Genomic DNA, 15,424 nt, shown 5'->3' on the forward strand with positions numbered 1-15,424 from the left:
ATAGAACTACCCTATGACCCAGCAATTGCACTACTGGGTATTTACCCTAAAGATACAAACGCAGTGGTCCAAAGGGGCATGTGTACCCGAATGTTTATAGCAGCAATGTCTACAATAGCCAAACTATGGAAAGAACCTTGATGTCCATCAACAGATGAATGGATAAAGAAGAAGTGGTATATATACACAATGGAATACTATGCAGCCATCAAAAGAAATGAAATCTTGCCATTTGCGACGATGTGGATGGAACCAGAGGGTATCATGCTTAGTGAAATAAGTCAATCGGAACAAGACAATTATCATATGATCTTCCTGATATGAGGACTTGGAGATGCAACATGGGGGGTTAGGGGGATAGGAGAAGAATAAATGAAACAAGATGGGATTGGGAGGGAGACAAACCATAAATGACTCTTAATCTCACAAAACAAACTGGGGATTGCTGGGGGGAGGTGGGGTTGGGAGAGGGGGAGGGGGTTATGGACATTGGGGAGGGTATGTGCTATCGTGAGTGCTGTGAAGTGTGTAAACATGGTGATTCACAGACCTGTACCCCTGGGGATAAAAATACATTATATGTTTATATAAAAAAAAAATTGGAAGGGGAGGTGAACCATAAGAGACTATGGACTCTGAAAAACAACCTGAGGGTTTTGAAGGGGCCAGGGTGGGAGGTTGGGGGAACTAGGTGGTGGGTAATAGGGAGGGCACGTATTGCATGGAGCACTGGGTGTTGTGCAAAAACAATGAATACTGTTATGCTGAAAAAAAAATAAATAAATTTACAATAGAAAAAAAAAAAGATACAAAAATAAACCTTTCATGGTAGTTGTGGCTCAGTTGGTTAAGCACCTGATTTGATTTTGGCTCAGGTCATGGTCTCAGGGTCCTGGGATCGAAGCCCCACAGTGAACACCATGATCAGAAAGCAGTCTTCTTGAGGATTCTCTCTCTCTCCCTTTCCCTCTGCTCCTCCCCACCGCTCGCATGCTTTCTCCTCTCTCTCTCAAATAAATAAGTAAATCTTTAAAACAACAAACAAACAAAAATAAACCTTCCCAATGCCTTACAGAATATTCAGATAATTTATAACAGTTTCTTGACTATCAGGTTGCAAACTTACCAAAACAAAAGTTAATTGGACTAAACTCAACTAATGATTTATAAACTAAACTGTCTTTCTCAGAATTAAAACAATATTTTACAACTTGGTCACAAAATATATTTTAGTCTTAGATAAATAACAACTATCCTACACTCCCATTTATGTAGTTTTCTTTCTTAGCTCATTTCCTTGGGTTTATCTATAATATTGTATTAATTCGTCAGTATCCTGGCTGGAGGGTTACTGATCTTTTCAAACAAACCAGAATTTCTCTGATGGAAAGTGTAGATGTGAAAAAATGTCTTTTCTCATCATACCATTTTTAGTCAAAAGCAATGTTTAGCATTTTATTAGCTACTGTAAATGCTTTCAGTATATGTTAATATTATTTTATGTATACTTTATAGATATCCCTTATACAATTGTTATTAAACTTATTCCTAGTCATTTTATATTGTTATTGCTAACAAGAATAGTTTATTTCCATTATATTTTCTAATTATTTATTGTTGAAGTATAAATGAATTGCTGGCTATTGTATACTTAATATGTATTGGCCTATTTATTTAGGTCTATTATTGTGTCATTTTATTTGGATGCTTTTAGATCAGTAGCTTGTAAATAGCAGCTGGATTTAATTTTTTGGCCCAATCTGTGAAGCTTCAACTTCCAATAACATCTTCTCCCACTAGCAGGTACGCTTTGTTGTTTTCACTCTCTTCTCCCTCCCTCCCTACCTCCTTCCCTTTATTACAACATTCCCAGTGGTATTTTATTTTAACTTATCAGTATTTGGGCCAGTTTATTAAATCTGATAAAACATAAGTGAATCTTGAATCTCTTTTAATTGTATTTAGAACTATTTGTTTTCTCTTCTTAGATTGAGTGCTGAAAATCTGTGTCCTTCACATCCTTCTGTAGCTTGAGGGAACGGTGGCACAGGAGGCAGGGCCAGAGGAGGAAAGAGCTTAAAATGTTGGAGTGTAATTGCTTATAAAAAGCCCAGACCCTGTTCTCTCTTCTAAGGAACTTGTCAAATGCCTCATATACCAGAATTTACTCCATCCAGCAAACAGGTATAGTAACACTGAGGCCTTTATTCTGTGGGACATTTGCTTAATCCAATGCGTAGTCACTGAAGTTCACTTTTTTAATACCTTCAACATTTTAAGACCTTTCAACATTTCAGCAGTTTCACCCTAGCAGTAATTTCTTATTCTTCTTCTAAAAAAACAAAACAAAACAAAACAAAAAAACATGATCATGCTTCTTTTCAAATTTCATAGTCATGGTAGGCTGAAAAATGGCCTCTTGAAGATAAGAGGTCCTAAGCGCTGGAACATGTAAATGTTACCTTACTTGGGAAAAGGATGCTTGCAAATGTGATTAAATTAAGGCTTTTGTGATAGGGAGACTACCCTGATTATCAGTCTGTGCCCTCACAGGTATCCTTTATAAGAGAAAAGCAAAGAGTTCACATAGATGTAAGAACAGAAGATGTGAAGACATGTGGAGACAGAGCAGAAATGAAGGGATGTAGCCATTAGCCAGGGAATGCCAACAGACACCAGAAGCTGGAAAAAGCAAGGAATGGATTCTCCTAGAGCTTCCAAAGGGTTCCTGGCTCGGCTGACGTCTTGACTTCAGCCTGGTGATACCGGATTCAGACTTCTAACCTCCAGAACTGTGAAATAATGAATTTCTGTTGTTTTAAGCCACCAAGTTTGGGTGTTTTTTCCCAGCAGACACATGAAACTAATACAGTTGTACTGGAATTCTAAGAATTTGTTCACCTTACCACCATGACTTTGGCAAATTGGGGCAATTTAAGGACCTGTGGTAAGCTGCTACATTCCAGAACTCAACTTCTTTTTTTCTTATTTCATTGATTTTTAAGATCTATTGCTTGAATTATGTTTCTCTTTTTGTTTGACTGCTTTACACTATTTTTACAGATGCATTTTATTTCTTCTTGCTTGTCATAATAATCTGAGATTAAGTGCTTATAATACTACTTCACTATGGAATCTTAACACATCTAGATTTGTTATTATAATTTTCATATTAAGTCAACTCTAAACTTTTGAGTATATTTTTCACTGCAATTTTACTCACTGATCAAATAATTACTGATAGACATTTTAACAAGTGGAAAAAAAAAACCTGGTACTTTTAAAGAGCAAGCGAAATTCCAGAAAAACGAAAAAAGGGAACCTGAAATGCACAGATTATAGTGCTGGCGGATTTGCAGTAAATGCAAACTATTTCAACCTTGGTCTTAGAGCACAAGTCTGCTGTTTTCACTTTTTGTAATCTTGATTAGCAGCAACTGCTGGGCAGATTCTAAATCTGGGTATTTAAAGTTCGAAAAAGCAATTTTAGAAAGGCATAGCTGTCATATAATAATAACAATGATTATTTTAGAAACAATTTGTCTTGAAGACATCATCTCATAGGGTCATACCACCATTTAACTCTTATCAAGGGTGGGGAATGCAGTGAGTAAAGTAACCTCAGCAAGGTCATATCTACAAGAAGTTTCTTGCGAAGTATTAGCAAAGCTACTGATTATAAATTTCTGTATGTCAGGTGGGACTAATGAGCTTAGCAAGGGAACAATTAATAAGCTCCTAAATATCTTCCATTTCTCCTTGGAAAAAATGCATGAAATTACTGCTACAGTTCACTTATGTGAAATAGAAAGATGTTTCTTTTTGGCCTTTTCACATGGGTCAAGCTATGTTTAAAGTCCAAGAGATATACGGTAAGTACTTTCATTATATGAAATAGACAAGATCTAAATATATCTTTTAGTTCAATAAAATGTATAAATGGTGTGTAATGATAGTTGAGAGGTGATATGTTACCAAATGAAAATTTACTACACTATCTGACTCAGAGGGCTAGTTGATGGATTATCACTATAAAGTACATTTTCCCCTTTTATCTTCAAAATCACATTGATTAATCATAGATACAATGTGATACCTCATTATTCTCATACTTTTTTCTTAAAATATATTTTTAAATTATACTGTTAAACAGATGTTTTAAAACTCCTTTTAGGAAATGTATTAAGATAGCTCTGACAAAACTAGAAAATTAGTATGATCAATATAATCAGAGAAGGGCTAGATTCAATGTAAGTTTTCTCTAGTATCATTTTAAAAATCACTCTATTCACATAATTATAATAGCATCAAACTTTAATATAGCAGTATCTTGTATAACTTAATACTTTTTAAACTCAAGCCATTTACAGATGAAATGTATACTCTGTCTTTGTGTGTACTCAAAACTAAGAAAAGAGAACTGCAGCCTCTTACGGATTTGATCACAGTGTTGGGTAGAAGAAAAGATTTGAACTTTTACTAAATCGTAATCTAAGCTATTAAAAGTAGGTACAGCTTTATATTAACTGAGTCTATAGGTATACATCTAGTTAAACTATATAGAGTAAAAATCAGATTTCAAAAGTGCTTTGTTGACTGAAACTATGTAATAGTTTCTTTATGTAGAAATGGAAAGCTCTCAATTGATTTTATTTATATTTTGCTTTCCTACTGATAGTGTTATGTACAGATAAGCTGATATCGTTTTAAGTATTATTCCCAACCTCTACCTTCAAATAATTGGTTGCTCAAAAACAAACATTTTCTTTTAAAAAAGTTACATCTTTTCACCTCTCATTTTAGTGTTAAAAAATGTTTTTGATAAACATTTTTATGTTTTATGTTTTATGTGGAGTTACAAGAGTGTTTAATGTAGATAAAATGATGCAAGATGCCAAACACTGGAAATAGATAAAAAGGGTTAGGCCAGGAACAGACATGGGCTGAGACCCTACATGGAACTAGAATTGATGCACACCATGAAAACTTTATATTTGCTAAGAGCAGAACCCTAATAAACCTAAAGCTTACTCCTAGTCAACAGTGAGAGAGAAAGGTGATCGGCGATATAAATCACAGTGTCCAAAACAGAAAGCAAATTCGTTAATTGGAAAAGGCACAAATTTTCATGAAACTAGGTCATAAAGAAGTTTCTTCCAAGAATTTTCATAACTGTAAGACACAGTTCAATTTCAGTGGCTTTTGCATAATTCCAGCACCAAGATTCACTGTAACCCTTAATGTAATCCCCCATGTCCTCATACCAGAGTACGATCAGTAAAGCAATCCAGTGCACATAGAATGTGGATGTCGTTGAGTGTGGTGTGTGCACTTGAATGCGTGGTATTTGGATAGGGTGCACTTGGAATGGTGTGTGGCAAGTTAGGGCTAATTAAACAATGCTGAAGTACACCACCTGACTTTGTGTGTTCTGCCAATCCCTTAGTGACAGTAAAAAGCTGGCAAATGGATGTATTAAGTATCCTTTAGAAAATTCCGCCCAATATAACTACTTACAGCTAAGTATTAACTGAAATTTGGTGGTGTTAATTTCAAAATGATGTTTTCTTCTAAAGTTTAAATTCTGAGAGCAGAACTTAAAATCTATTCCCATGGTATTCTAAATAATATTGAGAATTAAGTCTGCTACTTCCCTTTTGTGTCACTGCCACATGATTTGTTCATCTTCAGTATTCTCCTTTAATTAATCTGCATTGCAGAAGCACATCTCCAGCCTAGTAGAGCAATACTTTCCAAAGCACAGTTAATTCATATGTTATGTTGAGTTTGGGTTTCCCTGAGTGATCATTTAGGTTGGAGTTGTGATATCTGAATTTTATATGAAGATAATTCATAAAAAAATCAACCTCATGAATAGTGAATGAGGTCTTCATTATTGAGACAGACACAGAACTCGATCAAATATTTCTCATTTTACCATGGTATTTCTAATTCATGAGACTTGAGGCTTTCACAAGGGAGGAGTCTTCTTTTGTTTGACTAAATCATTTTGTTGAATTAATCATTAAAAATTAATAACTCACAGGTTTTCCTTCATTCCAATAACTAAGCTGTAAGATTAATCTCTGATAGGTACGTAGGATCTAACAGGTTAAACGTGTTGACCTCCAAATTCCCAATTCACACGGAGAAGCTATTATCTATGACTTTTCCATGCACTTTTCATACGACTTTCTACTCAGGAAATGTTAATGAATAGCTTTATTAACTGCATGGAGATGAAAGCCTTTGCCCAGCTCCCCCAGTTGGAGTTGCTGTTCTTAGTTATGGAAATCATGCATACAGTGCCCAACCTCTGTGCTTTGCTCATGCTTGTAACTTTCTTTCCTCTGTCGGCTCATTTCTCACCTCCTCCTCCTTCTTCTTTCACCCCACGTCCTTTTGACCCCTCTTCTTCTCCTTCTTCTTGGTGAAATGCAGGAACACAGTCTTTGGTACCTTGTTGGGCACTGCTTTATATGTAAAGAATTCCTATTACTTGTCCATTGTCCCATGCCTCCTGCTCTATAATGAGCCTCCTGGTTGTGAACCCAGATTCTTTTTGCCTTAATTCCTTAGCACCATCCTGGCTAAGACAGGGATGATATGTGGAGATTTGACTTTACCCAACGACATAAAGCTCAATGCCAGAGGGGGAAAAAAAAATCCATAATAAATAAGACCCCCAAAGTGACCAGCTTCAGAAGGTGAGAGTGGAAGTTATGCCATGCCTTTTATAAACCCTGATTCTAGTCTTTTTCAATGTCTTTCTGATTAGACCACAAAATTATCTGGGAGACCCACTCAGGCTGACAGAGCCTTTGAGACCAAAGCCCATTTATATGCTTATTCTGTTTTCTATTTTGTATTGGTTTTAGCTTCTGCCACTGATAGCAAGGATGTGGAGGCCATTTGCACAATGAGATCCCTCTAATGGGTTTGACACTTGTCATTCATGTAATGATTGGAAAATGTCCTTTTTTGTCATAATTTCTCTTCCCTTTTGTTAAAGTTTCTGATACTGTTCTCTTTAATCTCTGTAGTCTTTCATAGCCACTCAGAACATTTCTTCAAGATCCTTCTGCAGGCCATAGAAGATCTCACACAGCTTCTTAAAAAGCTCAGAAAAGGAAGTATGTGTGGCCTTTTCCTCAGATCAAACTCTCTAGCACAGTAGACTGAGGACAGAGCTAGCTATTCCTATCTCAGGGACAAGAAGCCAAAGGTAGCATCATTTTGATTTTCTGAGGTAAAGACACAACTGGATGTCCTTTATATTCCAAGTACTTATGAAGTTTTTCCTATACATTGCAAATATATGATTTATTTATTTTCTAAATTCTCATTGCATTTAACAACTACATCACATCATTTTCTACCTTGCTAAAGATCATTTCCTACTAGAATCTGTCCTAACAGCAGATATAATTTAAGTGTGATTTGAAGAGATCAGAGGCAGGATTCCCTGTTTCTGAATTTCTATCATATTCTTCATTCCATCAGTATTGTTGTTTTATGCTGGAAGCTCTTTAATATTTTTGAGGCATTTTTATTAATGCCAACACACTCAGGAGTCTTACTTTCTGTTATAATATCACAGTCAACTGAAAGCAGCTTTAGAATAAAATATGAATAATGCAATTTCTATTGATTAAAAAAGAGAAGGATGAAAAGCATATAAAGAAAAATAAAGTGGGTTCCAGAGAGCCAAGAGTAACTGTCAACTACTATACATTTTCCTGCGAAACCATTTCTGCTTTTATGTAATTTTATATTTCTATAGAAAATAGGCAGTTTTTCTATATATTTTTAGGTAGTTTTTCTATATTAAAACTGTCCATGTTTTTCCTTCTTTTTTTAATCTGTCTAAATTACAAGTTTCTTGAAGAACTGCTCTGATTTTCTTAATTTGGTTTGGGTAGGGATTAGCACATTTTACTGCATTCTTTTTCTTGACTTTACTATAAGAAAGAAAGAAGTATGTAAGACAATGGGATCAGTCACTTTAAGTTCTAATTAATCAAATCAACTGACGTACTTACATTCTTAGAACTGTAGAAGTTGGTATTTAGAGATATCATCCTTTAGCAACACAGAAATCTCATTTGCTAAAGAAAATTTTAAATGTTTTTTTGTGGGAGTTCTTTTATTAGGAAATATAAATGTTCTAGTTAACTAAGGATTTACTATTTGTGGGGGTTGACAGAGATGTTAGACACACAGCATACATATAACCAGAACTTACTAATTAAAGACGTAAGTTTTATAAACTTGGAAGAGATGGTTATATTTTTTTCCAGTTGCAAGGTAAAATGCAAAATGAAACATACAGTGGTCATCCCTTAACTGTAGAGAATATGTTCCAGGATCCCCAGTGGATGCCCGAAGCAGCAGATAGTACCAAACTGAACATGTACTATGTTTTTTCCTATACATAACACCTATGATAAAATTTAGTTTATACATTACAGTAAGAACAACAATAACAATAAACAATAATAAAATAGAATAATAACTATACTGTATTGAAAGTTATGAAAATGTGGGCTTTCTCTCAAAATAGCTTATTGTACTGGCCCTGCTTCCTGTGATGATGTGAGATGATAAAATGCTTACCTGGTGACATGAAGTGAGAAGAGTGACAAAGGCATCGTGAGGTAGTGTTAGGCTGCTATTGACCTTCTGATGATATATCAGAGGGAGGAGCATCTGCTTCTGGACCACACCTGACTTCTGGTAATGGCAACTGTGGAGAGACAACCATGGATAAGGGAGCACTTCTGTATTTTCTAAAATTTGCAGATTGTGGCAAGTAAGAGGAATAATTCAATCACTGTTAAAGTAGTGACAATATTGATGTCTGTTCCTGATGCAGTCCTTTCCCAAAATGCTAAAAGAAATAGTGTACTGAAAAATATTTTCAAAAATTTACCCCAAAATTTTTTCATGAGAATGTTTTTCTGTACATTTGCTACTTTTTCATTGTTTTATATTCTGAACATGCTCACTAACCTTAGTCAATCCATTCTGATAAATGGTCATTCACAGAAAGTGCTACTTTCTATAAATGTTATCATCTGATTCAATTTTGTCACCTTATCCAACTTTTCAAAACTGTTTTATTTCCTGTCAGATCTTTAGTCATCTTAGATCTTGAGTAAAGTAGGATGTCAAAATATCAAATCATCCCTTCTATCCTCTTTTACTTTTATTCCTTGGTGGTTTCTGGTAAATAAAGGGATTGGTTTTAGCTAGGTGAGGTTTGCTTGCCTTGAAAATGAAAATTCTTGTGGAGATAATATACTCATTTTTCACTGAAATAGCAGCAGTTGAAACACTGGACACCACATTGGAAAATAAGATGACAGTAGTATTGTGTTATATGGAAATCAATTCATTTTGAAAGATTGAACCCATCTGCCAAAGTTGCGGTCTCACCAAAATAATACTGCAAGCTTCGCTTAATTACTAGTGCCATGTTTTATACTTCTTTATTTCGGAACTATGGATATGTAAAAGTAATGATGGCTAAGGGTCCACATTAGCTATAGCACGACAGCTGAAAGAAAGGGGCAGGAATCATAGAAACTTCCATATCCCCGACCTGTTTCCTTTATCCTATTTTTATCAGATGAAGTCAAACTTCAGGCAATACCAAAACCATACAAGTCGTATGCATGAAGCATTTAACACATTCTGAATAAACACTTGGACATAGTTAAGCTTTTGCAGAAATGTCTTCTAACTTCTCAATCTAATAGAAGGTGTTATAAATATGTCTTTCATATATATATATGTCTCAAATATATTTATATATAATAAAACTTAATGAAACATAAAAAAAATCAACTAACTACTAATTGTGATACTGTGATTTATAAGAAATATATACCTGGTCACCTAAATAACTAAAATATATATTCCTCACATTATTTGCTTTTCATCCACAGTTCATGGCTCACAGTACCCCGAATCCTTGGAATTTCCTGAGTAACAAGAGCAATGGGCTCATCTTCCTTATAATATTTGGTCTCTTGCTCTCAGTTCCTAGAAATGCTTAAGTATCCTAAGAGTGAAATGGGTGTCTTCTATAATAAGCCCCTTTCTACCACAACAGAGTTTATGTTAATGAGGTGACATTTGGAAAGCCCCTAAGGATGGGGGCTTGTTGCCAGGGAAACCAATCCCCAGTAGGCCGATAGATAGATGTTTAGTCCCACCCTCTGATTTCCAGGGCTGGGAGATGGATTAGAGATTGAATCAGTCACCAACAATGCATGATTAATCAATCATATGTATGTAATGAAGGTTCCATAAAAACCCAAAAGGAGGAAGTTTGGACAACATCTGGCTGGGGAACCAGAATGCTTCCTTCTGCTATCATGCTGGGCCCCAAACTCCAGGAGGAGAGAGACCCCTTTGTTAAAGATCTTACCCTGTTAAGGCTATTGATCTGGTTGTTCATTCATATCTTTTAATATCCTTTGCAATGAATCAATAATCTAGTGAGTAAACAGGCTTCCTGAGTTCAGTGAGACGCTCTAGCAAATTAATTGAACCCAAAGAGAGGAACTTGGGAACCTTCGATTTATAGAGAGTAAGAAGCACAGCTTATAACTTGGACTTGTGTTCAGAGTCTGAAGTGAAGGGTGGTCTTGTGGAACTAAGCCCCTTTACCCGTGGAATCTGATACTGTCTCCAGGAATAATGTCAGAATTGAGTTAAATTGTAGGACACTGGGCTAGTGTCGCATGCATTGTTTACTGGTGTGGGAATAAAACCCCCATTCCACACATTGAAATTAGGTGCAGAGCCCCCAATACCATATTAATTGACTACTAAATGGCAACAAAGAAATTTCAAATTAAAAGTTAATATTCTATTATTATTTAACAAATGTGATTGCTATTTCCCATTTCCTTTTTCCTGTGCACTACTTTCAAACAAAAGAAATTTTAACATGTTCAATTTCCATTTTTTTTTCACAGTATGATTCCATATAATTACATGAAATATCCAAAAATAGGCAAATCCATAAAGACAAAGTGGTTGCCAGAGGCTGGAGAGAAGGGAAGAGGGAGGTGACTGCTTTGGAGGAATGAAACATTCTGGAACTAGGTATGGTAATGGTTGTACAATATTACAGTTCTACTTAGTGCTACTGGATACATATTTTTAAAGGCTAAAATTACACTTGTGTATGCATTATCCAAGGGATTTGTTAAACTTTGGTAGTGAAGGATATTAGACATAATTTCACTTCAATGAAGAGCAGCTTTATTAATAAATTACAAGCATAAAATTCACTTGTTTGTAGCTCATAATATTAGCTACAACTTAGTCTTCTCAAAAATAAACTTTTTTCTACCATGTAAAACCTAGCCTTCCCTTAGGCTTTTGAAAATTACTATATTTTGATCCCTGAGAGTTATAAAAAGGAAGCTGGACTCCAGTGACATCATTTGCCTGATAACTGGGTCTTAATCCACCTCTGTCCACGAAAACTGGTCCACGGCCACCTCCATGTCCTTCCCGTACAGCTTTTACAAGAGGATAGATATACTTATTTGTTGATTCAGACTCAAGTTCAATTACTTCTCTGGCATAATCCTGAAATTCCTTCTCCTTTTCAGCCACAAGAGCTTCAGTAAGTCTGTAATACTCTAATTCTGCTTGTTTTCCTTGTTTTGCATTAAATTTATTTTGGGCCATTTGCTGAATATGGGCATCTCGAAGTTCTTGACGTTCTTTATCAGCTTTGCGTTTTTTCTCCTTTTCATGCTCTTGGAAAATCTGATCTGCTTTCATGATAGCCAGCAATTGTTCTTTTGCATCTAGTTTCCTCTGTCTTTCTTCTTTCTCTTTATTTTTCATCACAACAGCTCTATATTCTGCAATTGCTTTTAATTCTGCTTTGTTTTTTTCATATTTTTCTTTTTCTCTTTTTTCCCATTCAGCCTCAGCTTCTGCAGTATCTCTAGCAATAATCAAATCTTCATTGTCAAGTTTCTCTTTCATTAGTTCACTCAGAAAGTTATTTATTCTTTCTCTCCTTTCTTCCATTAGCCTGTGTGTTTCAGCTTCTTTTTCTTTCCCCATTTGTGTAAGACGCTTTTTTGCTTTGATAAATTTTCTAATCTTTTCATCTTCCTCCTCTTGCTGCTGCCGTTCTACAGCTTTGATGATATTTTTGTCATTCATATGTTCAAAAAACAGTTTTCTGCTTTCATTTATCTCTTCTTTTTTCTTTTCTAGTTTTTTTCTCATTTCTATTTCATATAATGCATTCTGTCGCTTTATTTCCTTAGCATCCCTTTCTTCATGTTTTCTCCTTCTTTCTTCTTCCTCTTTATGTTCCTTGATTCTTGAACGGGTCGCAGGCTGGGTGAGCTCAGAGCGTGGCTGGAGGCTGGGGATACGGGAGTGATTGGGTGCTGTTCTCTGGGGGCACACTGAGGAGTGGGGCCCCGGGCTCTCGGCTCCTCCGGGCCGGAGACTGGGAGGCCGCCATTTTCATTCCCGTCCTCCAGAACTCTACGGAAAACATTCCTCAATTTCCATTTTTTTAATATAAGCAAAATACTGAAGTAATTAAATGATGATTTTGGTTTGATTTGTCATTTACTGTAAGAAAATACATAACTCCCGTGTTCTAATGGAATTTAGTGCACCAAGTTTCAAAATACAGTAACTTATTTAATGAGTTCTTAGTGTGCTCAAATAATATACTTCAGTGATTCATGAGATTGTCATTACTTCCACGACATTTTATGTAATTAGATAAGAAAAAAGTATTCTGAAGCAACCCCCCTTCCAGAGTTATGCTTCATCTTTTTGAACCTGGGCTAGCTATAGGACACTACCTCAAATAAATAACTTATACTGTTTTTATATTATGTGGCTCAGTCAGTGAGAATACTCCAAAAGAGAAATACAAGCATACATTTAATCCTCATGAAAACTAATTTGTTTGGTTCCTTTCCCTGGTCTTTGACTTTTCACAAACTAACCATTTAAAGTAGTTATTTTCATAATGGACAGCCAACATGAGAAAGTCTGTAACACAGTGTATGTATTTCCACCTCTACGAGAAAGGGAACTTGGAATATACTCTATTGCCAATATCATACATTTCAAGACAAGTTAGTTGAATGATTTAATATTGTTTTGGTATCTATTTAGTTTTATTCTGACATCAAGGATTTTAGCATATGGAATGTAGCATCAAGAAAGTTCCCAGAGGGACAGTAGTAACAATATGCACTATCAGATTTAGTCTTTAAAATATGTTTTATGATAAAAAAATTCCTTGTTATCAAAGTACTTCCTTTGAAATTTATGAATAGATTTTGACTACGGCTTAAAATACTAGGTTATTTATTATATGGATTTTTATTTCTAATCATTTCCCATCAGATAACCGTTTGATGAAACTGAATAACACTGGGTTTCAACCAATGAGGGGACTTCAAGTTTTCTGCTACATTTTCCATCCTTTCACTTAAGCAAATATCCTAAGACATTGTGTATTTACTTACACCATATCATGGTGTATATTAATATTCACATTATTACTCTACTCATATTCCCCTATTCTTTCTCCATATATTTTCTGTATTTAATGGCACACATACATGTTTCAAGGTCTATCCTTTATAATTTATACTCAATTTTAATTGATTGAAATTTTTATTTAATTTTAATTTTTAACTTCTATCTCTGCCTTTTTTTTTTTTTTTTCCTTAAGTAGGCTCCACACCCAGCATGGAGCCCAATGCAGGGCTTGAACTCATGACCCTGAGATCAAGACCTGAGCTGAGATCAAGAGTCAGACATTTAACCAAATGCACCACTTGGGCACCCCATCTGTGCCTTTTAATCAGCCTTTATTTAATTTCTTCTCTGTTACCTTTACATTTAAATTTTTCCTAGGATGCTAAGGATGTCTTCCTTCCACCTACCTAGCACACACTTAATACCTCAAATTAGTACCTTTTTGCTTATTTCCTCAATGCTTTTACAAGACAGCCTCAATTTTCTATTTGCAATTACAATCCTCTGCAATCCTATGCTCTGGTCCAGGTGGAATTCAATGAGCTACCAGCTGTATAAGACTCATCTTAGGAAGGACAAGATGCATTATAGGATGAACAGAGAAAGGTAGGGAATGGAGTAAAGTGAGAGGGATCAGTTTTGGGGGATCTGTTCCTAGCAGGACCAGAATATTAGGACATTTCAGTATGTAAGAAATACTCTGCCTCATCAGTTACCTTACCCTAACCTTTTATCTTGTCCTGCAATCTCATTTGCCCCTGCCCCTCCCCCTTCCACCGCAACTGATAGTCAACATTCGCATCTTTAATGTTACTACCCAGACTATGGTTTTGTTTGTTTGTGTTTTAAACTTATTTTGGCTTCTGGTGCTAGTCCCACCCTCAACCCTACTAAACTCGGGCACTGGGTAGTCTTAAACTAGCCCTTGCTGACCTACTCCATCTCACTTGTCTGTACTGAGAGCTGGCTCTAATCCTACCCCCCACACTTTCAAAGTAGACATATGCCTCATAACTGAAACTCCTCATTAGCTGAGATTGCACTGATAATCAGTTCCATTCATTATGTGATTGAGCTTTACTTCTGACACTTTCATTTAGTCTATTTTTGTTGGCACTTTTTACTTCTTTGGTTTCTAAGATAGTGTATTATTTTAATTTTTTTAATTCTTCCCTATCTTCTATTTTCATATTGTTTGTCTCTTCACCTTCCTCTTCTTTCCTCTGAAATACCGGTGTTTCATAGCTTTCTAAACTCTGCTCCATTTGCTCTCTCTCTCCAAACACTTTTGTGACTGAGTTAATCCAATCCCATTGATTCAAATATTACCTGTGGGCTTAAGCCATCTAATGCCTAGTGTATCCACATTATCCACATCAAACTTTTCCCTCCAAACGACTAAAATTGCTTTTATCATGGTTGCTAACAACGACTATGCTGCCAAACCAGCATCTTATTTTCTGTTCTGACTTTTCTGGGGTCACAGCAGCATTTTTACTTAGTGGCCTTATCCTTTATTTCTGACATGTTTTCTTCTTGCTTCTCTTTTGGTTTCCATCCATTTTAAAAACTGAGATATGATTGGCCTATAACATTAAATTAATTTCAGGTATAAAATGTGATAATTTGACTATCTGTATATACTGTGAAATGATCACCACAATAAGTCTAGTTAACATCTGCTGCTATACATAGTTACAATTATTTTTTTCTTCTGACAAATCTTTTAAGGTTTACTCTCAAGCAAATTTCAAATATGCAGAAAAGTATTGTTAACTATAGTCACAAAGCTGGACATTGTCTTTCATCTTTTTTAACTGATGGCTACAATTTAGCTTTCTTTTCTATCGCTCTTCCTGTGCCTTACCAG

At 35.5% G+C, this 15,424-nt stretch overlaps 1 protein-coding gene across 1 annotated transcript in view; it reads right to left on the minus strand.

Annotated features, from left to right (window-relative positions):
- Window positions 1–11,364: 11,364 nt before the first annotated feature.
- The window catches only part of LOC123951493 (coiled-coil domain-containing protein 173-like), a 35,854-nt gene continuing 31,794 nt past the window's right edge, over window positions 11,365–15,424 (minus strand). Inside the window, exon 2 of the mRNA XM_046020248.1 lies at window positions 11,365–12,381. Coding sequence (XP_045876204.1) covers window positions 11,365–12,381 — 1,017 coding nt within the window. The remainder of the gene's footprint in view (window positions 12,382–15,424) is intronic.

The sequence above is a fragment of the Meles meles genome, chromosome 10, assembly GCF_922984935.1.
Source record: "Meles meles chromosome 10, mMelMel3.1 paternal haplotype, whole genome shotgun sequence".
NCBI lineage: Eukaryota > Metazoa > Chordata > Mammalia > Carnivora > Mustelidae > Meles > Meles meles.